Raw genomic sequence first — 27,614 nt, 5'->3', positions numbered from 1 at the left:
CTAAGGAGCTCCTTTTTAAAGATGATAGAAGAGCCACCACCCATATGCATAAAATACGTGCCAACAGAGAAGGCATCCTGGTACTGCGTAACGCCACATTGCATTGGCAGGAATGTAAAATGCGGGTTAACTGATTGCATGTCTTCTGAAAGGCTAACAAGGGAAAAGCCGAGTCTGGTTTGCCCCACTCTCTAACAGGCACATCCCGGTGGGCAGCACGTACTTTCACTTTCTGGCACGTTTCTAGGCATAGGTCAGATGAAGGTCGCGGAGGTCTCCTCCGCGCAAGCGGCACTTCAGAGAGCACACAGAGGCACCGCACACAGAGCCCTCGCCCGCACGCTCCCACCTAGGCGCTCAGAGCGCGGTGCTGTCGCCCTCGGGGCTCGCTCCCGGCGGCGCCCGCCGCTGGCTCTCGGCCCGGCCGCGGGCGTCCTCGGGCACCTGGAAGCCCCACGGGCCCCCCGACTCGCTCTCGCTGCTGCTGGACGACTCCGACTCCTCCCCGCTGCCCGCGCCTCCTTCCGTGGAGCCCGACTCCGCGCTGCGCGCCTCCGCCGCTTCCTCCTCCGCCCCCGTGGACTCGGGAGGCTCGAGGTCCGAGGGCTCCGGCTCGGTCCCCGGCGCCGTCTCCTCCGCCTCCCCTTCCGCCGCGCGCTCCTCCTCTTCCTCCGCCCGCGGCTCTTCCGGCGGCTCTTCCGGAGGCTCGGGCTTCCGACCTTTGACCTCCGCGGCCTCCTCGGGAACCGGCCGCCTCCGGGCGAGGAAGATGTTCCTCCGGGCCTTCTCGCCCTCGGACTCGCTGGACTCGGAGCCCTCGGACTCGGGGGTGGAGCTCTCCTCCTCCTCCGAGGGCGTCCCCGACTCCTCCGACTCCTCCTCGGTGGTCTCGGAGTAGCTGAACTCCGACTCGGTCTCGGTGTACTCGGTGTAGTCGCTCGAGGTCTCCTCCTCCGACTCGAGCGTGCTCTCGCTGGCCGCCTCGCGGTCCAGGGTGAGGCGCAGGTAGTCCTCGTCGCCCTCGGGCTCCGCGCCCCGCCGGTCCGCCAGCCCGCGCACCCGCCGGAAGATGAGCGGGAAGACCCCGGCCGTGCGCCAGCTGGGGGGCGCGGGCGCGGGGGCCGGCGCGGCGGCCGGCGGCGGCTCGATCGTCACGACTACTTCCTCCTCGCTAGGCTCTACAATGTCAACCTTGGGTGGTTTAACTTTTTCCTGAAAATCACGAAAAGGCAGTTGGCGGGTCAGCGGGGCCGTGGCCAGGCGGCGGCCTCGCCCCGCGCCGGGGGAGCGGGAGCGGCTGCGGGCGGGAAGCCGCACACCCGCCCGACAGCAGCCACGCGGGCATCCACCTGTGTCCCCGCTGCGACCGCACGGGGCGCCGCGAAGGAGAAAGGCAGTGATTTTGTTCTGGCTTCTGTTAAGGACGCCAAATTCTAATGCCTTCTCATTGTTATTTTTTTTTTCTTACACAAAATTTATTTTGCATCCCATATCGAAGGAGAAACAAGTAAAAGTAACTCCTTCCCCCTCTCATTCACAGTCTTTGATGGTTTAATGTATTTCCTTTCATAAAACTGTAAATGATCGGGAAATTAGGATAGTTTATCTGAATAGCTGGTGAGATTTTACTAGTTTCTTAATTTCGAACCAGATAAAGCTATAGTGATATTTATTTGTCGTCTCTGTGTGCATTTTTTTTTTTTAAATAAATGTTCCAAGTAAATCTTTCCGGCAAAATATAAGAATTAAATCTACACGACTCACGCTAATTTAAAGATAAATATTTCATTAAAAAGTCCTGGTGGTGGTATTTTATGTTTCTCATTACTGAAAGATGGGGGGACTCTACTTATTGACAATTTTTTAGGTACACTGGACAATTTCGAAACAAAAGTAAGCATTTTCTGCAACACTTTTGTATGTTTCATTTTAATGTTAGCTTTAAGGGGAAACGTTTAGGATTTTAGAAAATATAATTTCATGTGTGTAACATTTTCTAGAAGGACATAAATTAAACTTATGTAAGAGTTAATTTCCTTCTACAGACCATGGTCAGTAGGATTGAATTTCGGTGGAAAACACGTGCTGAGTGAACAGCATTCCTGATCTTTGAAGAATGGTGCGTGGCCTGCTTGTGGCGGTAGGCTAGCGAATTGCTGGGGCTACTGGGGCCAAGCAAGGGAAGCACAGCAATTACCTCTTCCTCCTCGGGCTCCTCCTCAGCTGCACCCACCACCTCACCATATTCCTCCTGTCCCGCCGGCGGCAGCAGGCGACGGCGACTTCCATACTGAGGCATTTCGTACCTGCAACAGAAACTCACAGCTTTACACATGTTCCTCGCGTGGCCTGTGCAGCCTCTGCCAGGCCTGATCTCTGCTTCCTCCCTCAGTCAGCAGACACTCAGACCTAACCTCTCGGGGCTCCTGTAAGCTGGTTACAGGGCCCTAAGGCAGGTGCTACAGCCTGATGGCCCATGGCTTTTGCCATAATGGTGCCCTGGAATAACAATAGAGAGAGTCAGGTTATTTCAGATTTAAGTTTTGGCAGAGCCTAGAACCAAGACAAAGGCGTATTGTCCCTTTATTAATGGAAGAATTGAGGACACCCAAAGAGGTTCCTTCTAAAAGTATAAGGGCTCATTGGGAACAAAAAGCCTCTATCTTTACCTTAAAGATCTGCTTCAGACGTGATCTGTAGCGGTCATGACATTTCTCTACTGCATTTTTAGAAAGCAACTTATGGGTGTAGAAATGCTTATGGCTAAATTCTAAAGCGTGTTTTCTCAGTGTCTCTTGGGCAAATCTTGAGGGTGACCGGTTGGGTAAAATGTTAAACATCTCATATAAAAAATGATGAATTCAGGAATTGAGCAAATATGTTTGACTTTTTCCCCCACTTAAATAATTTTGAATAATTTTTACTGCGTTCTTAGACTTGTCGTCGATCTCAACATAGAACATCAAAACAGAACTCAATATAGAAAAATGGTTAAAACTTTACTGAAATTAAAACTAGATACGTCACTTATTTTCAAAGATGAAACAAATAAAATGACATTTATAAAACAAGTGGTAGTAATAAACATTTACTAAATTCTTATTAAGATACTGGGTTAAAAAAATCTGAAGATGTACCCATGCTCATAACTGTAATAATCTTGTCCATATTCCTGGCCAGGATCAATTCCAGACTCCATGGATAACTCCTATTGTTCAAAAAGAGAAATCGTATTTGAAAACAAATTCTGATTACATTTCAACTCAAAGTCAGACTCCCAGATCTAGAATTCGATGCCTTTCAAAATACTCCTGTCAGAATAACTTTAATTATACATGTTAGTTAAATATATTCAATTTTTTTTTTTTTTAGCTGTAACTATTTTACACAAAATAAGGTTAAGTTATTACAACTGAGGGGGTAAATAGGGAATTTATTTTTATAATGGTAAATTTGTTAAAGATTACAGATGAGCCTATCAACTTGTTTTTGGATAAGTTTTAAAACTATCAACAGGCAGCTAATATTTCACTCTATTTTAACTTATTATTTACAGACTTTAGCCCTGATAAAAATTATAGTGTTGTCTTCAGCATTGTTTCATTGTCCTGCTAACAGTTTTCTAGTTCCCAGAACACTTCTATTTATTAAAAGTTACTCTTAAGAAAAGATCTAATAATCATTTATACATTAATTAAAATTATGTTAACATGTGATATTTTCCAAGGATGTTTACATTTTAAAACATTTTGGATTTAATTAAATTTAATTAAACCCATAATTCAGGATTTAATTCTCTTTTTTAAAAGAATTTGTCAGAGCAAAGCCCTTTCAAAGTTTTCTAGCTCTAAATTCTAGATAATACCATTTTTTGTCAGACTCTTCTCTTATAGAAAGATGTTTTTCCTGAGATATACATATTTAGTTTTAAATAAGAAATTCAATTTCATTACATTTCCCTTTTAAATTCTATTTTAACATTTAAGTAGGTTGAACTGAAAAAGTTAATCAACTTAGTTTGGCAATGGAATAGGAAGAGGGAAGGAAGAAAAAGCATAAGTATCCACAAGAAAATGGGTTAGTATTTTATTTCTAAAATTATCTATTTTTTATATAATTAATTCTGTTGATCCAGGTATAACAATGATTCAGGGAAATAAAGCTTCTCTGAGAGCACAAATATATCATTAGAAAAATACTGAAATTCTCAGTTCTGCTCTGTTTGGCAAACATCATTTTTAAAAAAATGAATATGTTGCCATAATTTTAATCAGAAAATGCTATAAAAAATCTGGATTTTTATTTCTTTTGAAAAATAAAAAGAAGGCTAACACTGGGCTCATATTTGCACGTCATGAATTTAGTTAGTGGTATTACTCCTTACAGCGATCATGTTCTCTACTAGTTACTCTCAATCATGCCGTTTTACTTCTATACCCATCATCACAATAGGATCTCCCATCTGCTCTTCTGTTTTTATGAATAATAAAATCCATTCACTTACATTACTTCCCTAGATGTTTAAGTTTGCAGTCCCTCAGCTTTACTAATGCACTATCTGGTGACTGCTCTTTATAAATGCTCTGTGAGCCAATTGCAAAGGAATCCATTTTTTATATTAAAGCCACTTCAGTTTCCCCACCAGAATAGCTAAGAATAAAAAGAGAAAGAATCACCAAGGCCATGTTTTGGCAGGGACCTGGAGCACTGGAACGTTCATACACTTCTAGACAGGCTATAAATTAATAAAATCCTTTGGAAAATGGTAATAATATATGCCATCCTGTTTCACAGAAATTCAATGTAGTTAATTTTATATACCCAACATAAATGTGTACAACTGTGCACCAAAATGCAGTGTTCACAACAGCCCAAAACTGGAACCAACGCATGAGTGCATGAGGTGAACACACTACATCACATAACAGCTGAGGTGAGTCTCCCAAACAATGATGCGCAGGAGAAGCCAGGTACAAATGAAACATATTATTCTATATTCTATTCATAGGAATTTCAAAAGCAGACTAATATGTGTATCAGGAGCCAGGTGAAAAGTTTTCAATTAGCATTAATCACAACTCAGGTAAGCCTCACCGGCCACGACACTGCCACTGCGCAGTGAACGCCTACATGTACAACAAAGGAAATCCTATTTATGACAACATGGATGGACCCCACGGGTATCATGCTAAGACGGAAAAGCCATAGAGAGACGAATACTGCATGGTATGGCATCACTTACATGTGGAATCTAAAAAATATATAAGTAAAAAGTAACACTCATAGAAACGGAGCAAAAGAGTGGTTGTCAGTGGCTTGGGAGTGGGAACTAGGGAGAAGTTGCTAGAAGGTTAAAAACTTCAGCTATTAGATGAATAAGATCTGAAGTTTGAAGGTAAAACATGGTGATTATATTTGATAACACCGTAGTGTATAATTGAAATTTGCTTAGAGAATGGAATTTAAATGTTCTCACATGTAACAAAAGGTAAAAAAGTGAGGTGATGGATGTGTTAATTGACTAGTTGAGGGGACTCTTTTCACAATGTGTACATGTATCAAGTCACCACAATTTATAGATTAAATATTTTATAATTTTGTCAATTATAACAATAAAGCTGAAATGAAAATGTATATATGTAGAGCATTAAAATATTTATCTTGAAAAAGTAAAGAGACCAGGTGAGTAGTTAGGGCAAGGAGAAATAGGATCTGAGTGTTGACCTGGAGAGGCTCTTCCGGGGAGCTAGTAAGTGTGTGCACTCTGTAAATATGCATCTAGCTTTACAGTGTAATTTGTACACTTTTATGCTGCAGTTTTATTTTAACAAAAAATGTTCACTTTAGAGAGGTTGTGGGAGGGTGGGAAATGACGTAGAGAAAGACCAGTAAGAAATTGGAAAAAGGTAAAGTCTAAATTTAAGTTATTCATTTTATATCATATTGGTAAGCTTAGACTTTTGAGGCATCTAATACCAAATGTAATTATACTGGTTTAAATGAAGTGACTAGGTCTCAGAATTAATAAACTACTTGGCCAATACATGCTTAATCTAATACATATGGAGACTGAGAGAAAAAAACCAAAGGATTTTGAAGTTGAAACCCCCATGTCCAATGGGAGAATAGATACAGGCAATGTGGTGTATGCATACAAAGGAATATTATTCAGCCTTAAAAAGAGGGAATTTCCGCCATATGCAACACCTTGGATGAACCTTGGGAACGTTAAAGAGCAAAAGCCAATCACAGAAGGACAAAAGCAGCATGATTCCACTTATGTGAGGTATCTACAATAGTCAAACGCATAAAAGCAGAGAGAATGATCATTGCAAGGGGGTGGGGAGAAGGGGAAAAGGGGAGCTACTCTTTAATAGCTATAAAGTTTCAATTAAGAAAGATGAAAAAGTTCTAGAGACCCACTGCACAGTATTTTGCTTATAGCTAACAATATTGTTATACATTTAAAATGTTAAGCTAGGTGTTCTTACAATTAAAAATGATTTTGATGTTGAATTTTAATAACTTTTAGCAGTAATTAAAAAATCTTTATGGAAACATAATGCAACTGAGTGGACTTCAGATTTTAAAGTTAGAACCAAATACTTTTTTTTTTTTTTACTGACATATACTTTTATCTTCCTTAAAGAAGAATAAAGCTCAGCTCTTGCTACAATATATATCTGGCATCAGATGTCTTTAAGAAAATAAATATGGAAGCAACTAGGAAGGAACCCAGGAAACATAGGCCCTGATTCCATCAGCCACTCTGTAAGCTGAGCTAGAAGGGAGGAACAGGAGCTAGTAGAAGGGAACAATTGGAAGGCCCCGCTTGGGGTCCTGTGCCACACAGTAATGAAGGGCAGAGCATCACCTCTTCAGAAAAGAAAAAGTGAGATGGACCTGGTGACCGTTAAGATTCCTGAGTCAGCTAGAAGAGATGCTGAAATGCTGCTCCTTGTTACCCTTAGCTGGTGAATCCTAAATTTAGGAAATCATGCCAAGTAGCATACTAGAAAGTTATTTTATGGGCAGATAAAACACTAAATGTTATTTTTAAATTTTATTTTTGCTAAGGGAAGAAACTTTCACATAGAGAAGCCATAGGATTAACTTATTGACCAAAATAAAAACATTTATGCTGATGTAAACCAAAAAACAATAATAACTACTATTTACTGAATTTCTCCCTACTATGCTTCAGTTGCTGATCTGGGAGCTAATATGTTAAATTTTACTGCCAGCTTTTTATAGAAGATGAAATTGATGCTCAGGAGGGCTCATATATTGATTAAATTATTGCATCCAGTAATTGGTATTTGGATTTTAACACTGAGCTATCTGATTCAGTAGTCTATGAAGATATCTCCATGGGAATTTTTGTTAAAAATTTTTGTAAGTTGAATATTCCTGCCACACATCTTCTAAACTGTGGGAAGTAAATTTTAATGATGAAATGGTTAAAGTGAAGATTCTTTTGTTAAGAAAATAGAATAATTTTTTTAAGTGGAGCTTAAAAAGTATTAAATTTGTCAAAGGAGATGTGTTTATATAACATTACTTTTTATTTTCCAAAAAATTTAGCAGTGTAAAATCAAAATAAATGTAAATAATCTATTTATTATGCAACTATGAATATATTTTTCTCATTGCAGAAGAAAATGACAGGCATTTTGAAAGAGACACATGCCCAAAGGCAGTATTTTGAATCACATGAAATGATTAAAGTGAATCATAACCAATTTTTACCTTTCATTATTTAAGCATGAATGTCTGCATTCTCTCTTCAAACTTTGCCTAATCTAAATCTGATCTCAGGAACAGTTCTATGACAAGTGACTGTGATTGGTCAGCTTCCTGAATTACTTCATTCAATGATAGCTTGCTGTTGATAGGACCAAAAGTTTCATTTGTCTAATTCCCAGAGAATGAAGCCAAAAAAGAAAAAGGAATTTCAGCCACTAGCAAGCAGTAGGGAAGTGATTTGCTCACTTTTTTGTTTGTTTGTTTATTTATTTATTTATTTAAATTTAACAGCACCTTTTCTCTCTCTTGTAAAATTATGCCACATTGGCAGCTACCCACTCTGCCTACATGTGTGATGGACATTAATGTCACATAAAATATCATGAAGACGGTGAGGTTGAAAAGAGAAAGGAAATTGATACCTCTGGTTTAAGAAGAGAAGGCCTCAGCAGTTGTTGTTGCTGCCAAAGGAAATTCAGATAGAAAAAAAATTTAGAAAATAATTCAGATGGAAAAGGTAGATTATGACTGAAAAGAGAGAAAAAAAGGTGACAGCTTAAAACTGGTTATCTTGGGATTATAATTCATTACTCATGTGAGAGCTACCAACAGCATTAAATAATATTTTGACTCTGTTGGAATGTAAATTAATAAATTAATTTGTTTTAATTTCATCATTATTTTAATTAATATCAAAGTTAACCTTAATAAATAAAAATCTATAAATAATTTTCTTGGTTGGAGTTTCAGACTACAGTGTCATTTTGGGTTCTCCAAGCACTTTAAGTGTCACACGATTCTTCTTAACAAATTGAATCTCGTTTTAAATTGCCCCTCTGTTTTTCTTCCAGTCGCCTTAAATGTAATCAGGCTCATTAGGAAGAAGGGTAGAACACACAAAACAATGATATAGTAGTAATACACTCATCATCAGATCTAAGACAGTTCTCATTTTTCTTTTTACCAAAATGTGGATTGCTTGAGGTCAAGCGTGAAGCATGTTTTCAGAAATTCTTTTGTGATTAGGGAAATTGTTCTTCCTCAGGTTTTTCAGGAATTGCTTCCTCCTGTCTGCCCATTTCACCCACACTAACTTAAAGACAACACAGTCACTATTGGTCCATTTAGGATAATTTGTACTTCAGTCAGATGGGAACAGGATTCACAATTCAGATTTTGGGGGAAATAGTTATACAACAAAAATCTTCACATAAGCAGTGGGGAAGTGGGCAGAAAAGTTCTGAGAGATACTTCCACCAGTGAAGTATCTGTCTGAAATGACCAATAGAACTATTTGACTGAACAGATAGACTTTCCATGGTAGCAGTTAGTGAAATAGCCTACTTATGGAATTCATTCAGAAGGGAGGGGATTTAAGTTACAGGTATTCTGAATCGACTTGTTAGTTATTATAATTATCTCCCAAAATCAGTTATACTTAAAGTCATTCATCTTAATTTTCAAACATTTTAGAACTTAACTCATTCTAAACTATTAGCCAATTGAGTCACATGGTTATTTCATTCTCTTGACTGAGAAACTGTATGTTAAACTGTATATACTAGGTTCTCAGTGACTTCATTGATAATACCTCTTATAGTGAGGCTAGCTAAATCCTGTTGACTGGAATGCACAGATCTTCTCTGTAGATTGAGAGTCAAATTAACAAAATAGAAAAGCCAGAGCTTTCTTATAGTCTTTTTTTTTAACTTTAAGATTGCCAGCTCTAATGTAATAGAATGAAGCCTTGGACTGGTAAAAAGCACAAAAGTCAAGTCACTCTAGTTTCCAAATGAGGTTTATAGAAAAATAATTTTGGGAGAATCTCACAGTATTGAGCAATCGAAATTCAGGAAAAAATAAATGTGTGTCCTTAAAAAAGGAAGCAGCTGGTCTTTGTTCACCCACTGAATAATAGACTTAAAACCCCCAAATAAAGAAGCAACAAATTTAAAAGAAAGGAAACAGTATAGCATACTTGTGTTTTGTTAAAATAAGGTACCCTAGTTTTGAAAAAATATATAAATCAGTCCTTGATATAATATAACACCATAATGCCCTTACCTCCGATGCATAACCTCTCCTGCAAGGCAGAAACGAAGAAATCAATATTAAACATCTTGGTTTCTTAGGTTAAATAAAATTTTAGGTAATGGTGTTTTTAAAAATCTGAGAAAAACTGAGAAGGTAATTTTTACTAAAAATTATCTCAGTGAGAAATATATTTTGTGGCAGCATCAAAACAGGAGGAAAAGGTTTCCTGCCTGCATTATTAAAAACAATTACCACCCCAACCTGCATTCCCTATGAACACCAAAACATACACAGCCTACTTTATCTCTGTGGTGTACAATATAACACACTTTGACTCTGTTATGATCAATTGGAATAAAAAATATTCTACATCATCTCTGTCCTAGATGTTTTGATACATATAAAATACTCATTTGGGGATAGATGTGTTTTATACATGAAAGACATATTGGTTCAGAATTTTAAAAATATATCTATGATTAGAATATATTCTCCCAAGTGTATGTAAGATGTTTTTGTTTGTGTCAATTTATTCTAAAAATAGAGAATGCAAAATATCACTAGGTTTTAAGAATGAATTAGACATTAAGTGTCTAGTACATCATTAGATATAAGGTGAAAAAGTTTTTAGAGATATAAGAACCAAATGTTCAATTTTACAAAGGTTTATAAAATTAATGCACCACAAGTTGGTAAAACATTTGACTGTACTTAAGAGGGAAAAAGTACAGAATGTTTTCAACATTTAATCTTACTAATTATGAATATTTTAAATATATTATTTATTAAATAGTTGACCTAAAGCATTAAACTGGTGCTGTTGATCATGCTATATGAAATTAATAAACAACTAACTTCATTGAAGATTTATTATGAAGAGGTAAGTGCATAACTTTCTAAAGTCCAACAGAATAATCTCTGTAGAAAATTTCTTTAATTACAAGGCCTTCACAAGATAAATCTATTTATTTGCAAGCATCTTTAGTGGTTAAGGCATTGCTGATTGAAATAGTTGGTAATAATAGTAACATAATAATAGCTACTTAATCCTACCAGCAATTTATTATTTGTAATAGTTCTGTAGAGAAATTTACAGGGTGCTTATGTTGTTCTGCCAATAGTTATGATAATAATTCTTCTAGTGCTTTTAGAAGTTTAGACATTTTCAACTTTTACTCAATTTGTATCTTTCAGAGATAAACAGAGAAAGCTCATTTTAGATTTTAATGACAACTGAGTCACATGCCTAATATGAAATGTCCAACTAAAGGTGGATTTTATTTTCTAAGGTACTTAAACTGCTTCTTTTCTTTAGCAGGGTTTTCCATAAATGTGGGAAATAAAATGTCAATAGATGAACAGTGCTCTTCCATTAATCTTTTTGTTGCATTTCCTTTAGTTATTTGTGTTGTTTGTTTTAGTTCAAAGGCAAAAAGTGACTTAGAAGAAGTATACAACAGAATCAATATGTATAATTATCTGTGTGCTTTCAATTAACATGACCTTGTGTTGATTCCTATAAAAGCAGTCGTATAATATGGATATATAGTTCCGTGTAGCTTATATCTAATGTGTATTAATTATTTCATTTTACACCACTTGTGTGTATTAAAACTTACTTTTTAAAATAAGGAAAATGTATAGTAACCTGCCTGTAATTTAATAAGGTATCTAATATAATTGTTTGTGCATTAATTGAAGCATAATAAATTAGCAGGGAGGAAAAGGTGCTTTTTTTTTTTTTTTTTTTTTAAGAGCCTGGTTGTCATTTTGTGGAGGCTTAAGGGTTGAGGAGAGGAAAAATATTTTGGTTTGTGTACTCAAAGAATATTAGAATAATAGGTCTCATGTAGAAGATTTTTCTAATTAACTTTTAAAATAAAGATGAGAATCTTTAATGTGTCAAAAACAGGCTAGATTAAATATAAAACATAGGTATGGATGTTTCATTTGAAAGGTATAAAATACTAATAATACATTTTTAGATTAAGTCAACATTATAAAAATGTTATAGAAAAGTACAATGTAACATTTTGGTAAGGCTATAGCTACCTACATAAAATTTTTATTTAGATTTCTTAGAATATTTCTTTAGTAATTATTTAGAGATTTAATTATTAAGGAAATTTAAGGAATGATCAAGGAATTTCTTTCACATTTCCAAGAAGTTGGTACAAAGTAACTTAAACACACACACACTAATATTAAAAGCTTACACAATTGTGTATAATACCGTGTCACAGTCCTCCAAAAAGCACAAGTTCTCATGCATAAGACCAGCTGCCAACAAAAACTCCAACTGAAGTTTTACAGTGAAAGAGAGAAAAAAATCATATTCAAGGCCCCCAAGAAAGAAATCACTTTTGATTTGGATGAAAAGAATCTGAAGCAGAGGAACTAATGAAAATAATTAAATTTACAAATTTTTTTTTGATGGGATATTAATTAGAAACACCAGACCAAATTCTTGAAGAAATGTCACATAATATAAGAGCTTAACAAAACCTTCAAAATGAGGCATTATTGTTCCCTGAACCTATGTATACTTATAATGGTAATTATCAAGCAAGACTTTTCCTGTATTTTGGAATCATGCATTTCTCTGCGCAAACTTATATCTTCCTAAAATATTAAAATTACAGAGTAAAACAAATGACTATACTTGTATTCAAAGTGGGGATTTCCAGTGAACAAAATTAATCCATGTGTTGGATAAGAAAAACAAAGTGATTACTTGATGGTCAAGTGTAGCTTTCATTAGGATGGAAAGGTAATACTTAGCTTAGCTGATGCCTTTAAGAATTTAACAAGTTGAACTCTGAGATACAAGAACCATAACAACTAGAGACATTTTTGTCTAGAGTATAAATTTTTGTCTTCTTTGCCTAAAACAAAGAGTTAAGGCCTATGTAAAACTGGTAATAGTTCACCAGATATATTTCCTCTTGATTTCTATTTAAAATTTTTATATTCTATCTATATACTACAGACTAAATTTGAATAATTTATCCATAGTAATTAAAAGTAATTAGGAATGAAGCCAATAATGCCCTATTCTAAAATTTTAATAGATAAGCACATTTTATATTATTGATAAATTAATAAAAAATATTTATAATTTTCATCAGTGAAATAGTAACTAAATTCATACTAGATACACATTTGTAAACATTTATTTAACCTTCTTTTGATGAATCTGATTAGAATTTATTAAACAGGAGATAAATATTTTCTTTGGAGACTTATAATAAAATTATAATTAACAAGATGATGTAATAATGTGGACAAGCAAAACTAAAGAGCACTTTAAACATCTGTGGAAACAATGAAATGTCTTACAAAAGTCAACAACTCAAGATTTATTTTCATTATAAAGAAGGGAAATGAAAGCACAATGAGAAATAAATAAAGACAGCAATTGAAAAAAAAGTAAAAGGTTTATCAAATATGTAAGCATACTAGTAAGATAAAAGCAAGCCGGAGTAAAGGATGTTCTCATAAGAAAATAGATGATTATATCTTATAGCACCTGGGTTTTATTTTGGAGTACCATAATGTCTGTTATCTCCTATGCTTTAAGATAAATACCATTTAATTTGGTAGTGTTTCTTCTTCCCAAACAGGCTTCTAGGAAATAACAGAACCTATGATATTTTTTTAGCTTATTTGTAACAGTCTGCTTTATTCCTGGAGCACTCATATAAAACTATTATGAAAAGTAAAAGTTACTGCATTAACATGATAAACAAGCCATTGGTTTAAATTGGATATCTAACTTTCATGCCCATATATTCCCATTAAAAAAATAGATCACAATTACTTACTTTTTAAATAAATGTAGACAAATAATCTACTTCGTAGTTAAAATTAAGGTAAATCTATAATATGAGTTAGTAATGATGAAGTTAATAATATTTTAAATTAAAAAGGAGGAAAAAACAGTATTGCATTGAGTTTAGGGTAAAAGAATGGCATCTTCTTTAATGTTCAAATCCGCCTCCACGTGAAGACTACGGTCAACAAAAGAGCTGTTCAGTTAAAATCGGAAAAGCAACATTACACTGAAGTAGATTGACTCTGAGGTTGTTTTTCAAATTCCTCGACAATATTGTGCAAATTCTCCTGGTTTTGTCCAGATGTCACTTCCATATTGGTTATTTCTGAAGGGTAACTAATTTCGAGTTTTGGAATGTGTGCTGGGGGATAGTGTTTTTCTATTTGACTGTACATATTAGCTACCGACTTTTCAAGTTCTGCTAAGTTTTGAACGTGTTTGAGGATTCCTTTTGGCTCCCTTGGAGGGTCTGCATTACACACGGCTGGCGACGCTGACAGCTGTCCCACAGAGGACTTGATTTCCTTGGCTGGTGTCACACTGACAGTGTGCTTGACCGCTGGTGTACAAACACACCGAGGGGACATGCCTGGAGGTGCAGGAGGTATCGGGGAAGGGAAAGGAGGAGGAGGTGGAGGGAGAGAAGGGTGTGAAGGGAGGAGAGACAGAGGAGTGGAAGTAGAGAAGGAAGGGGGGGGCACAGGGAGTGGAAGGAGGGGAGGAAGAGGGGGGCTAGAAGCAGGGGATGGGCGGGAAAGAGCAAGAGGGGTAAGAATTAGAGGTGGGGGAGGAGGGGGAGGAGGGGGAGGGAGAGGAGGGAGGGGAGGGGGAGCGGGGGGAGAGAGGTTTGGTGGATGGGGAAGATTTTCGAAAATGCTCCTCTTGGATTCAATAGTCAACATACAAGTGGGTGTCTCTCTCCTAATGAGTGGAGCATTTAAAACGCATGGCACTGGAGGGGAAAGCTCCAAGGAACAGTCAGCAGGAGAAATGATGACTTTAGGCTCTGATCTGAGTCCCACAGTTCCTGAGACAGTCGGCAAAGTAGAGAATGTGGAATGAGACCAAGGAGAAGAAAAGGAAGAGCCTGGAGACAGAGATGTCAACCGTCCCGCTCCTCGTGACATCAGGGATTCACCTGGCCCTACCCCCTCTTTCTCTGTTGAAGTCGCATCGTCAGCTGTGAGTAAGGGGTTGCCGCTCCCTCTTTTGCTTGGGTAAGGTTCAGGGCTTTCACTTCCAGCTTTCTGCCTGTCGCTCTGCCACTGCTCCAGGTCTATGGTTTCAGGTCTGCTGGGAAGCGCCCACTTTGGCCTCCTAGGTAAACAGACGGTCTGATTCCATAGCCTTTGAATCTTTTCCCTTGGGCCCCTCCGAGCCCCAGTCTTGGCTTGTGTTCTGGGTAAAACAGAGCCTACAGAATCTGTTCTCAGGGAAAAGCCCGAATTTGTTGATCCTTGATCTACATTTTCCTTATAAAGGGCACTGCGGGTAAGTAAGGCATCCTCATCAGATACCAACGTGAATTTTCTTGCAGACTTGGGCTGGCTGTTCTTTAGGGGTCCTTCTACATAAGCCTGCGCGTGAGCCTCAATGGTACTGGAAGAAAAGGGCATCACAATGTGCTGATGTTTCTTGTCTTCCGAGACTGACTTATTTCCCCTGCTTTGTTGGAAATGGTAGAGAAGGAAAAGACTTGAAAGAAAAGAAGATAATGAAATGTAAGGAAACAAGTTGTGACATAGCTTTCAGAGAAAGATGTTTTCATGGTTCGCATTACTACTTCAAAATATAAAATGCCAAACAACTCTAATCTACTGAAGCAAAACATTACTTTCATGTCCCTGTTCTCAAAAAGACAGGACTGAAAAGCTTTAGAGCTGTGAGCAGCGTAAGAAATATTCTTTTTTCCCCAAAATGTACCGATCTGTACACTGATTTTTCCCCCCCAATTATTTTGATACAGCAAAGTATCCATGACCACACATAACAGTTTTCTCATGTGTAAATCACAATTCAGTTCTCCAAAACTGCAGCCTAGCGTTTTGGTTAACGGTTTCGAATCCTTTGCCCTGACTGAGGATGCTCAGAGCTAACTGTTTTGGGACAAGGATCCTTAGCTGTATCTCATTCATACCCGTCCATTATCTCTCATCTCACTAATTCTGTCCTGGAGCTAAAAAGTACTTTCTTAACTGAGATAAAACTTGCAAGAGAATACAGAGAAGATTTTTTTCCCCCCTACTCTCCAGATTAAGAGAATTAAAACCCCCAAGCACAAATGAGAGAATTTCTCTTGCAGATTTCACAATTGAATTTACACCAGAATCTTAACAGGGATTATTTTCTTCTATTTCAAGTTTTGCTTAACCAGTTTAAAAAATTATAAATTTTACAAATAAGAGAGGGACTGTTGGTATTTCTTTTGAACATGTTCTGGATCAAATTTTAGTCAAGAATCACTTTACCGAAAACAATCATGCTAATAAAACACAGTTTTGATATCACTGGAAGATTTTCTCATGCATGGAACTGAGTCATAGAGTCTGTTCCTCATAAATAAAGTTGAGTAAGTCAAAGGGCACAAATAAATGCCTTGCATGAAAGCATCGGGGCCCTTTGCTCAAAAGCTCAGTGACAGATTTATTTTTGTGATTGTTTACTATTTACCCATATAGAAAAAATAAGTTAAAAGGGAAATATTTAGAATAAAAATTAAATAGCCACACAGAAAAAGTTAAGATGACAGGTGAAGTAATAAAATGATATATAAAGTCAAAGTTGTTATGGTGACATTTTGTAAAGACACAAACTGCAAGAAAGAATTCTCACAGGTGGACTTAGGGTACCAGGACCCCATGAATAATTTAGAAAGTACAGACAACATAGATTAAACAGGCAGCAAACACTTTTCTTAATCTTAAAAAGTCATTTTTTAAGGGTTTGATGTTATATAGCAGATGTTTTTTTTTGTGTAGATCTGTTCTTGTTTTACTTTTTCTTGGAAACAATTATCTATATAGTGATATCACATCACTTTTGACTGAAAGATACATACATACATACATATATATATATTTAACAAATTAAAAGAAAGAAGAACTTTGAAACTCCTTTTGGTAGGCACAGGTACTATGAGTGGAAAAGCTTCTTTAAACTCATGCGATATTAAGACATCAAAAGGGAATGAGGTGTGGAAGATATAACTTACTATTTAAAAGTAAATGACTCCATGGTAAAAGATGAAGATTACTGCTGATAGAGTAAAACAGTACTTAATCTATTCTATTGCATCCTTTTCAAATTAGAATAATATTATTTACTTACTTATGCCTATGTATCCACAGGTAAGAAAGAGAAAACATGTGACAGAAAAAGAAAGTTTTAACTATAGTTAATTTGAGGTGATTATGAAAATACTAACAGGAACTAGTTTTAAGCACTCAATAAGTACATAAAAATGCATATCTTTATATTTTATTTGTATTTATAAATTAGAATAATATGTAATGTTTTCGATAAAATCATATGGCATTAACTTGGTTGTTTTATCACATAAAATTGTATCTATCTATCTATTTTGTATACATAGGTAAAATTCACCTCTATTGAACATGAACGATTTCAATCCTAAAGCAGAGAGTTTAAATGATATTCTAAGAATTGTTTCTATGTTCTATCTGAAAATTAGGTCCACACTGATTTATAAAGAAGACCTACTATTTTTTTTTGAAGAAAGTAAGTATACAAATACTATAATGACTATTACAGAGTAATTATTAAATCTACATGAAGTTATTTTTTGGAAACGACCTTTGATAGTTTTAAAAACATTTGTCTATAATTTGTTATTCATTTTTCTAGTAACTTATGATTAAAATCCCTGTAAGAAGTCTAGAATACATAAGTTAAACATTTGTTAAAATACTTAAATTATAGAACTTAAAATACTTCAATAAATACATGTTAGAACTGCAAAATCATCTAGTCTACAACAATTTTTCAAATAAAAAATGTCCTTAAATGTTGCTATTTGAAAATTAACATCATTAAACTGTATTGATTTCAGATGATGTTATACTATACCTGCTTTTGTTAAATAAAAATGGATATATATATCCCTTACTAATTTCATATAAAACACAGTTAACTTTACAACTAACTCGTTTTTAGTTTCTAAACATTTTTGCTAGAGAAAAGTGGTTAACATAACGAAAAAGAGTCAAATCATATTGGCTCAATTCCTACATTCACCAAGGATTTAGAAAGAGACCATCATTTTCAACTTATGGAAAAAAACAATTAAAAAACTATGTTTAAGGGCATAAATCCTGTATTATATTATTATTTCAGAAGTAGAATGACACTCATTAAGTTGTTTTAAATTTAATTTTAGCATTAAAATATACAACATTAATACAGTTTTAACATTTTAAAAACTATTCTTAATATAACCTTGTATAATTGTAGTAATATGGCATATACTATTGATGCATATATTTAAAATCCGTTTTCCCATTAAAAGGTGAATTTTATGATTTTTGAGTCTTGCTTTATTCCTACTAGTAAATGCTAAAACTGTAACAGCAGAATGTGCTTAAGAATCTCAACTCCAACCAGTTTCAGTTAATAAAGGCTTTCTGGATTTAATTTAGTCATATTCAAAATTTTGTAATATCCTTGGCTGTTCTGAGCTTCATGTCCAGCAATAGATACTGTTGAATTTTTAAAATATATTCCAGTTAAAAATCTCCAAAGGAATCAAAGTTTTGAGCATATATCATTATAGAAACAGCTGGGTAGTCTTTTAACAATAATTTAAAGTTTCTTTCAAAAATAATCATTTAATATTGCTTAGAGATTCCAAATAGTATAGGGGAAATATTACGCTATCGCAGTAGTCTTTTTTGAGAGGATATGATAAAAATAATATTTGCTAAATGGTTTGGGTATTTAATATTTAATTCTTTATTTTAATTCAGATTTCAATTATTCCATTTTATGACATTATAATACAGTATGTTAGAAAAGTCTATACCTTTTAGACCATAGTATTGTTTTATGTCACCAAGCAGGAGTTGACTTTTGATACCAAATTGGGAATTATGCTAGTTTTCATTTTCTATGAGAAACATTTTTTTTTTTTTTTCCAGAATCTATTATATTTAGAGGCTAAATGGAATAGTCAAGCTCTTCATCTGCAAATGTCTCCTTATATTGAATACTTCTTTTCTCTTTCTCAATTAAAAAAAAATATTTTTGGTTATTACTTTTTGATTTAACTTCTCTTAGGTTCTTAACAATTTTCCGTTTTAAAAAATCCAAGAAAGTAGTCTGAAAATTGCATTTTGCACATCCAGGTGAAACCAAATACTCACCACACAGCATCCATCCAAACCCACTTACTTCTAAACGCGCCTGAGAGATCTACTTACATTGTGCTGTCCCCAACTTCTTCATAGAGATGAGCACCCGGAGGTGGTGGCGCTGGAGGCGCAGCGGCTGGCGCAGGTGCGGGAGCTGCTGGTTTGGGGGGTGGCATCGCCGACTGCAGCCGGGCTGTCTTGGTGCACTCGGCTTGGCGTCTTTAGCAAAGTAAGCAAGGTTTTGTAAAACTATTTTAGAAACCACATGCTTAACAATAGGCTACTTTTTAATAATGATGTACAGTTATCGGAGAAACTATCCAGCAAAAAACACCCCAAAACTTTTATACAAGTATTTGAATTATACACTGATGTAATGACAAAAGTGTCCCCACAGGATATTTACAAATACTCCCTCATAGTTCTTTAAGATATTTACGTCTTCAATAACAGGTAGAATTCATTTGAAATATCTGCAGAGTTCAATGATAATATTTAAAGGGAGAAAGCAAAATATTTATAAGAATGTGATTGACAATTGGTAGCTGTTTAATGCATCTCTCTCATATGAGGCAGACAGAAGATACATAATATTGTTTTATTATTCATCTTTCATGTATTTAAATAAGAGTGATTTTCTTTAAAATGATTTGAAACACTTGTGACAGTTCTCACAGGCTGAGTGGGTGTGGACATTTAGGAGGGAGATTTGGTTAGCTCTTACTTCCTTTGGATACCTAGGAAAGCCTGTTACTCTTGCATTAGAGCAAGGCTTTTGTTTTTTATTGTCCTAGACACTGATTGTTAATTCCTTCCTCAAAACCATGATCTCAAAGAGTAGAAGCAATCAGAGCAAACTGTCTTCTTCACCTTTCCTCCACTTATACCTAATTGTGTAAAGCCAGCTCAAGTCTATATATACAAACCACAAGGAAATTTGAGCTAAAATCCATATACCCACTGCAAACACAAAGCAGACAAATAAAACATGGTTTGGGGCAGGCTGACTGTTCTAAAAATATTACCTGGGGTTTCTCTTTTCATATTAAATAAAATCATTAGCAATATATTAGTAATCATACTTACACTTTAAACCTGTTTGGGAAAGCAATGAATAAGAAAAAAAAGAGAAAAAGCTACATTAAAAATATTGCATTCATAATATTTTAATATTTAACTTATTCTAAATTATGAATAATTTACTGGTCGGACTGACACAGATTGAATGGCATAGTGGAGAAACTATTTCAATTCAGAAAGTGAATATAGTGAGCTCTTTATTATTACTGTCACAGTCATATAGACTGTTAAAACATTCATTACAGGCAAACAAAGAATGAACTAAATGGAATAAGGAAAACCATATTAAAATATGGATATGTGAATTTCAACTTTGATAGAGAAATAGAATATTAAAAATGATCCAATCTTTATAATCGGCTTCTTGGTTTACTGTTCTTGAATATTAAAGGAATAGAGAGAGTTGAGGGTGAAGTCAGAGGAATGACAGTGGAAGAGATACCCTTGGTCCCTCCCCTTGAAGTTTCAACAAGGTGAACAGCTCTAACTCAACAGAAGAGTCCCTGCTCAGTGCTCAGACACTCTGAGAGATCAGCGAGACACGCAAAGGTAGGCAAGAGGGAGCGAACTGGGGAGGCAACAAGGGAAAAGAGCTCCAAGCAGCCATGGATGCAGCCCTGCGGCACGGAGCTCACTGAACGAAAAAGGAGAGCTATAATGCAAATTTATTTAACATGAAAATTAATATTAGGTTGATAGCTTAATAATTTAGAACAATTTTTCCAATATTAAGTCTTTTCTTGGGCTTTAAATTTGGCGTATCAATTGATTTGTTAAGGACATGTGGTACTCCAATACATCAACCTAAATGTTATATTTGCTTTGCATATTGCTTCTGTGATGGAAAATAGTCCTATAGCATCTTGATGCAGAGCACACTTTCTGACTTTCAGATTGGAATTACCTTTCCTTATTTAATTCAAAAGAAAATTCTCAGTGTTAGAGAACAAAGATATGGTAACATAATATGTAAGAACTTTCCCTGTAGGTATTTTAAAAGATGAATAGCAGTTCTACCATTATTTCTTACTGTTTGTTACAACAGCAATTTATATGATTTATTATTCTTGTTTGTTATTTATTTTCACCTTGTGGGACCCTCGGGGCTACCTCTCTTCTTAACCTACTCCCCAGTATTCTCACCAATCATTGTCAATAGGGTTATACTTTTTTTTTTAATCCTTACCTGGGGATTTTTTTCCCCCATTGCTTTTTAGAGGGAGTGGAAGGGGGAGAGAGAGAGAGAGAGAAACATCGATGTGAGAGAGACACATCGATTAGTTGCCTCTGCATGTGCCCCAACGGGGGGCCAGGGATCGATCCTGCAACCAAGATACTTGCCCTTGGCCAGAATTGAACCAGGGACCCTTCAGTCCGAGGGCTGATCCTCTAAACACTGAGCCAAACCTGCTAGGGTGGGGTATACTTAAAATGTGTAGGCCTCTATCACAAAGGTTCCTCATAGCTAGTGTCAAATAAAGAATAGCTTACTAGCCTATCTCAAATATAGATGTTTAAATTAGTTATAACCAATGACTACTTTGAAGGGCATAAATAAGAAAAATATAGATATTTTAAATGGGTATATTTGCCAGAAACATTTAAGGTCTATACAGTCAATATATACTGTTAGATGTCATAATATAGGCACTATTAAGGCTACCAGGAAGAAATAAACCACATGGGAAATTATATGTGATGTGCTGTAATTTTTAAATGATTTTGCCATCTGAACAGAAGTAAGTTTAATCTTGTGGATAAAAAACTATCATAACAATGTAGTTAGGCTAAGGGCCTTCCTTTGGAAGTGGATGAAATGAGTATCTGCGTGACATCCCACACTGTCTTTTCCCCAGGATACCCATTACTTTCGCTCCTGAGACTCTCACCCTGATGAAGAGCATAAACAAAGACGTGGGAGCCAACCAGATATTCCTACTGGGTGAGATATATTGAGCACAGGAACACTGAGATCCATGAAAAATGTATTGGAAGCTTGTATGGTCTTCCCTCCAAACAAAGGAAGGTTATTTGGGACAAGAAAGACGCAGCACTCACAGAGCGGCTGCACCATGGATGTGTTACAACCACAAAGCCATGTTCCCAGAGATGGTTTTTCCATAACACCTTCTGGAGAATGACCCATGTTGAGCCCCTATGAATACTCACTGTCTGTAGCTGACCAAAACCACCAAGACGGCAGGAATACAGCAGAGGATGATGATGAAGGCCAGAGCCAGCAAGGCGCCCTCTGTGTAGCCTAGACTTTCTCCTCGCTTTTTGATGCTGGTCACGGCCTCTGGAGTCCGGATCTCCAGAATGCGCCCTCCTTCCCCATAGTGCGGCTGAAAGTCCTTATTGATATCGAGCAGTTTCCCATCCAAAAATCTTTACGGTCAGATAAATAGTAAAGTTAATAATATTAACAGGGATAAGCCTTTTTAAAATAAAATCATTTGCAGTATCTTTTAATATTTTTAATTGAAACATAAACTCAGACAGAAATCTTATTATGAATAAAAAAGCATATATAAAAAGCAAGAGCAATAAAAAAATACATATCTATATACACATCAAGATTACTAATAACAATGACCCTTAATATGTTACAGGCTTGGGAAAACTCATTATCAATTTCATTGAACTTAATATTACTATGTTGAGATTATTAATGTTATTATGTTATTCAGGTGGAATAAAATATAATATTCTAAATTTTATAGCATAGCTTAAAATTACATTCCAGCATTTTATTTCCTTGGGTCCTCAGAATAATCCTATAAAATAGAACATTATAGTATTAACTTACTGCAGGCCACAAAGACATACAGTTATTCAAACAAATCTGAGACATCAACTCAAATCTTCAGAATCAAATACATTTATTTGTGTTCCACACACCATCTTAAATATCAGCACCCTCAAATATCAAATTAAAACAATGGTTTAAGGGCAAAAGGTGAACAAAATAAAAAGTATTTTCTGTTTAGGAAGAAAAGACAGTAAATAAATAATGCAGTTAGTAAATCAGTGTAATCAGAATGAAAAGAGTTGGTGGTCAATTTAACCCACTAATTCTGGCAAACCCTCCCTGTAAGTAATGCAATTCCAACAATGGACAATGTGTTGGGAGGGGAATAATGGAATAACTGCTACTTAATTTTACTAGATTGAACAATTTTGTTACATATTTTATGTTGTAATTAAAAGCTTTTCCTCCCCCCCCCCAAATAATCCCTCTGGAACATTTGAAAAGCCCCTTACAAATCCTACAATATTAATGCAACACTTGTGTTCTTAATACCATAAAACTACAATGTCTTAAGTATTTTTCTTTTTGAATTTTTGTATTAATAAAGGTAAAATGTCTTACTATAGAACATTGGAAAACACAAAATATTTCAAAGGGCACAATTGTTTATAGACCCACAAAACAAAGACAATCACCACTAATATCTTCCTATGCTCAAGCCTAATATTGTCTTATATTAATAAATATTTTATATACTTATATTATATAACATATACAAAGTGAAAATATCAATTTAGAAACATATTTCTTAATATGAAAATATCATACTTTGGTTTAAAATGTGAAAAACACAGAGATGTAAAAGAAAAAAATGAAAGTAACCCCACATTTCACCATTAAATAATAACCAAAGATGTCAAACTTGTAGATTTTAAAGTCTATGCTTTTGTAGATAAGAAATATACTTTTTATAGCAGTTTCCTTAGGTTATTTTTAGACATGTTAAAAAAATTATACTAAAGGTTTAACTAGTGTTCCAAGTACTGGAACAGAATAGAATGATACAACTTTTTGTTTCAATTATTTATCAGAGAAGGTAATAAATTCCAAATGAAGTATAGATTTAGAGTTAAACTGGGAAGGATCAGAAGTAGAGTAAGATCATTAACTGCAGAGAAAATTTTACCCTATTGTGCAGAAGCCACTTGAGAGATCACAATTCTATTGGATTCCTGCGTTTAATATCAAATCACTTAACGGAGTATTTGTTAGTCTTTTTACACTAAAACAGCTCCATTATTTTAGATATTTATTTTGGTTTATTTACCAATTTAGATGAATTTCATAACTGTTAACTAGAAGAGTTGACCGCTGTTGAACCCATACCTGATCTAGAATACTTTTCTTTTGCTTTATACATGCACAACAACTTGCCTAGGTAAAACAATTATTGAGTCATAATATTTTTCTTTAAAAGTTTGTAACTTTGATTTCATTGCTTTTGATACTTTAGGCTTAGCTAGTTTTATTCCTTCATAATTAAGTAATTTTTATTTCTTTTTCAGTGGTTTCAAAGCATATTCAGATACTTTTGAAGGACACATGAAAGCCTTTTCATTGATTTTGCCTGTAACAGAATAAAATCTTTCAGTTGTACTTTCAGTTTTTATTTCTGTGATAACTACTACAATTTTTACCCCAAGGGTACCTGCAATTATCAGGTTGTATCTCAATTTAATTGATCTCAATTTATTTTGATCTCTTTCATGACTTTCATACCTTTTTTATAATCTTTTTGTTAATAGGCTATGGGATTCTCATGTATACACTTCATGCTGCCAGTTTATTTTTCACATGGTTTCTCTTTTCCGTCTAGGATAAATGCAGACTTTCAGCGGTTTTTAGGTTTTCTCCCTGAAGTGGGAAAATTGGCCTCAAGAAACTTCAGGCTTTTGTTTTACACTTTTTCTGATTTCAGGACTAAGAATTCTACTATCTCCTAACACTATATCAATCTTTGAAGAAAAATTTAATTGGCTCTCCCTGGAATGTGTGCTAGCCCACACCAGTCAATGTGAGCGAGGAATGGCAAACTCCAACTGGCCTGAGTGGGGCACACTTCACCCGCCACCATGTTAGAGAGGGCCAATTCTTTCCATACCCTTGCAGTTCTTTTAGCAGAAAGAGGGGAAAGGTTCAGGGCATATAAAACACCATTTCACAATCTCATACCATCTTGCTTTCCACTAAAAATGTTAAATTATTCCCAATGGTTTCAGTAGGTGAATATTTCCAGAGGTATATAGCCTACCTCTGAGTCATCAGTATGCTATTTGCTTTGCTTTGTTTTTCAGTATTTATTACTAATCCCATTTGTCCCCCTGCTCACTCATCATAGAAAGTAAATCAATGTGTCAAAATCAACATCATGAAGAAATGTGATCTTCTTTTTATTCTAGCCCAGTTTACTTAGTTGTTGCTTGAAAACAGTTCTTAAGTCTAAGGGTGAGGCAAACACATCCTGTCCCAGTATCTTGCCAACATTAATTGATCACTGCTGTTTTCCTGAGATGAGATAAATTCCTAAACCAAATTTCAGGTCTTCTGATTCAGTCAGCTGATGGAACACATGCCAACATATATTCCTTCTCCATTTACTTGGGTGGAACACACCTTTCAAAGCACCATGTGTTCACCACCAGTCTACCCTGCATTACCTTGATGATTCTGGTGTTGTAATGTACACATTGATAGAGAAAAAAAAAGTGAGGGTGAACTGCCTAGTTCCCTGGAGGGTACACACTCGGGGTCTCTAAAACAGGTTTACAGAATGGGCAATGCTTAACACATCTGCCCATACACATTGGAAAAGGTTATTTTGCTTAGTAAAGCAAGTCAGGGGTAGAACACTCTTTCCTTTGTACAATTCCAAATTATTTTAACTAGATTCTAATAATTAGTTTTTCATTTATTTGACTTTTCAACTTTTTAAATTTAAGGTTACTTTTTCTGGACTTAGAAAGTTGGAAGAAGCTTTACCAGAGCTTGAGAGTCACAGTATAAGTTGTTTTTAAACACAATATTTTAAACATAGTTTGTAGAATACACAGGCTTTCTCTACCTTCTGCACCTCTCATTTACCATCTGGACAGACTAGTGTTAAACAGGCTGGACATATAAGAAAGGCGCACAAGCTAAAACTGTATGTGCTCTTTTCAAAAAAATAATTGTTTTATTTTAAAGTAGTATAACTTGTTCTGAATGTAGTGCACTTTATATCTGTTCATGAACAAAGTTTTACTATTCCTATTTTAGAAACAATGAAATAGTGATTTCATACCATCTTAATTTTTAAATGTATGGGTTTTAATTAACAAATGGGTAAGTAGACATTTACTAAATAAATGAATATGAATATATATGCAAATTTGTACATGCATATATTTATTTATATGTTGTTTAGTGTATATAAAGAAAAAAATAAATTCTGAAATTATGGATTTTGGAACATATGTGTGTATTTATGGACACACAGGACTATAAATATGTGACTATATACATATGATTATATATCAATATATATTTATCAACTAAAAATGTGTTTCAACTTAGGTAAGAATTGCATTCCAAGAATCTGTTGGGACACTAGGTATCACTAGATTAAAGCAGAAACTAACATTAAAAAAATATTAAACTGTTCTAGCATAACTTCTATGGGAGAATATTTAGTAGCATTTTGTTTCAGATTCTGTATTTTCTTTGTTTTTAGGATTTATAACTCAAATATTCAAATTCACACTAGGTTAAAATATAACATAGGGTGTGGCCTTAGATGGAAGTGATTAACCCCCTGCCCCAAGTCAAGGGAAAATCAGATACTAATTTTTGCTGACTCAGTAAGACCTTGAAGAAAGCAAATTTTGTTCTTAAAATGTAAACCTGGTATTGTTGAAGGCAAATTGCCTCTTTAAGAAGGAATCTGTACTTTCCTCTCAAACATCCAGGACCTTGGAGCAAGAGTGGAAGCTGATGCGAGCTGATCTCAATAAACTGCTACTTGTTCATAAGTATAATGGACATTCTGATGCCAAAAGGAAAAAAAGGCTCTCTGAAGTCACTCTCTCCCATGCTTGGACTTGAAAATTAGGTGTAAGGACCCTAGGTACTGTATCTTAGAATATTTTTGCTTACACTTCACTTTCAACAACAATTAGGTGGGTTTTAAACTTTAAGTACTTATATTCATATCCTTAAATCAGGATTCTCTATGGGTGATATTGTAACCAGAAAGCTATTACTGACAATAAAAGTACTTACTTAAAAAGCTCCTTTCTGTCGATGGCTCTATTGGTCTGAGGGTCGATTGCATAGACAGTCAAGTCGCTCTTTGTGTAATCTTCTAGAGAAAAGGCATCCCCATGCCGGCGAGCACCAATGGACTCCACCACAACTTTGGCACCAGGAATTTGCTCCTGAACATAGCGATCCAAAATCCTATAAATCAAACAGAGGACACACATGACATTCAGAAAGGCTTTCTGGAGGGTGGAAATCACTCTCAACTTGAAACAAATGAAAAATGATGACAGCCTAGTTTTTTGCTAATGTTTACTGAATATGAACCTTTGAAAAAAAAGTCTCTATTTTTTCAGCATTTAACTCTCAGTGATGCTGGAAGCTGAATAAGGTAGAAAGAGGTCACCAACCATGTCCTATTTAAGTCTTGACTTTTTGAATTTATGATAGCATTTGAGCTTTTACATGGCTCATAGGGAATGACAACTACGTTACACAAATAAAG

The 27,614-nt window shown here is 35.4% G+C and overlaps 1 protein-coding gene and 1 pseudogene across 1 annotated transcript in view; both read right to left on the bottom strand.

Moving 5' to 3' along the window:
- Positions 1 to 357: 357 nt before the first annotated feature.
- PCDH15 (protocadherin related 15) overlaps positions 358 to 27,614 on the bottom strand; it is a 900,353-nt gene continuing 873,096 nt past the window's right edge. Inside the window, exons 34-40 of the mRNA XM_087824418.1 lie at positions 27,131 to 27,307; positions 22,231 to 22,449; positions 20,068 to 20,076; positions 19,051 to 19,200; positions 16,943 to 16,948; positions 2,189 to 2,306; positions 358 to 1,212 (exon numbers count right to left, since the gene is read on the bottom strand). Coding sequence (XP_087680544.1) covers positions 358 to 1,212; positions 2,189 to 2,306; positions 16,943 to 16,948; positions 19,051 to 19,200; positions 20,068 to 20,076; positions 22,231 to 22,449; positions 27,131 to 27,307 — 1,534 coding nt within the window. The remainder of the gene's footprint in view (positions 1,213 to 2,188; positions 2,307 to 16,942; positions 16,949 to 19,050; positions 19,201 to 20,067; positions 20,077 to 22,230; positions 22,450 to 27,130; positions 27,308 to 27,614) is intronic.
- On the bottom strand, positions 5,001 to 5,123 carry LOC148091538 (U4 spliceosomal RNA; annotated as a pseudogene).

Source organism: Miniopterus natalensis, chromosome 14, assembly GCF_054644295.1.
Source record: "Miniopterus natalensis isolate mMinNat1 chromosome 14, mMinNat1.hap1, whole genome shotgun sequence".
Lineage (NCBI taxonomy): Eukaryota > Metazoa > Chordata > Mammalia > Chiroptera > Miniopteridae > Miniopterus > Miniopterus natalensis.
The sequence above is the reverse complement of the archived record's forward strand: the minus strand, read 5'-3'. Positions and strand labels throughout refer to the sequence as shown.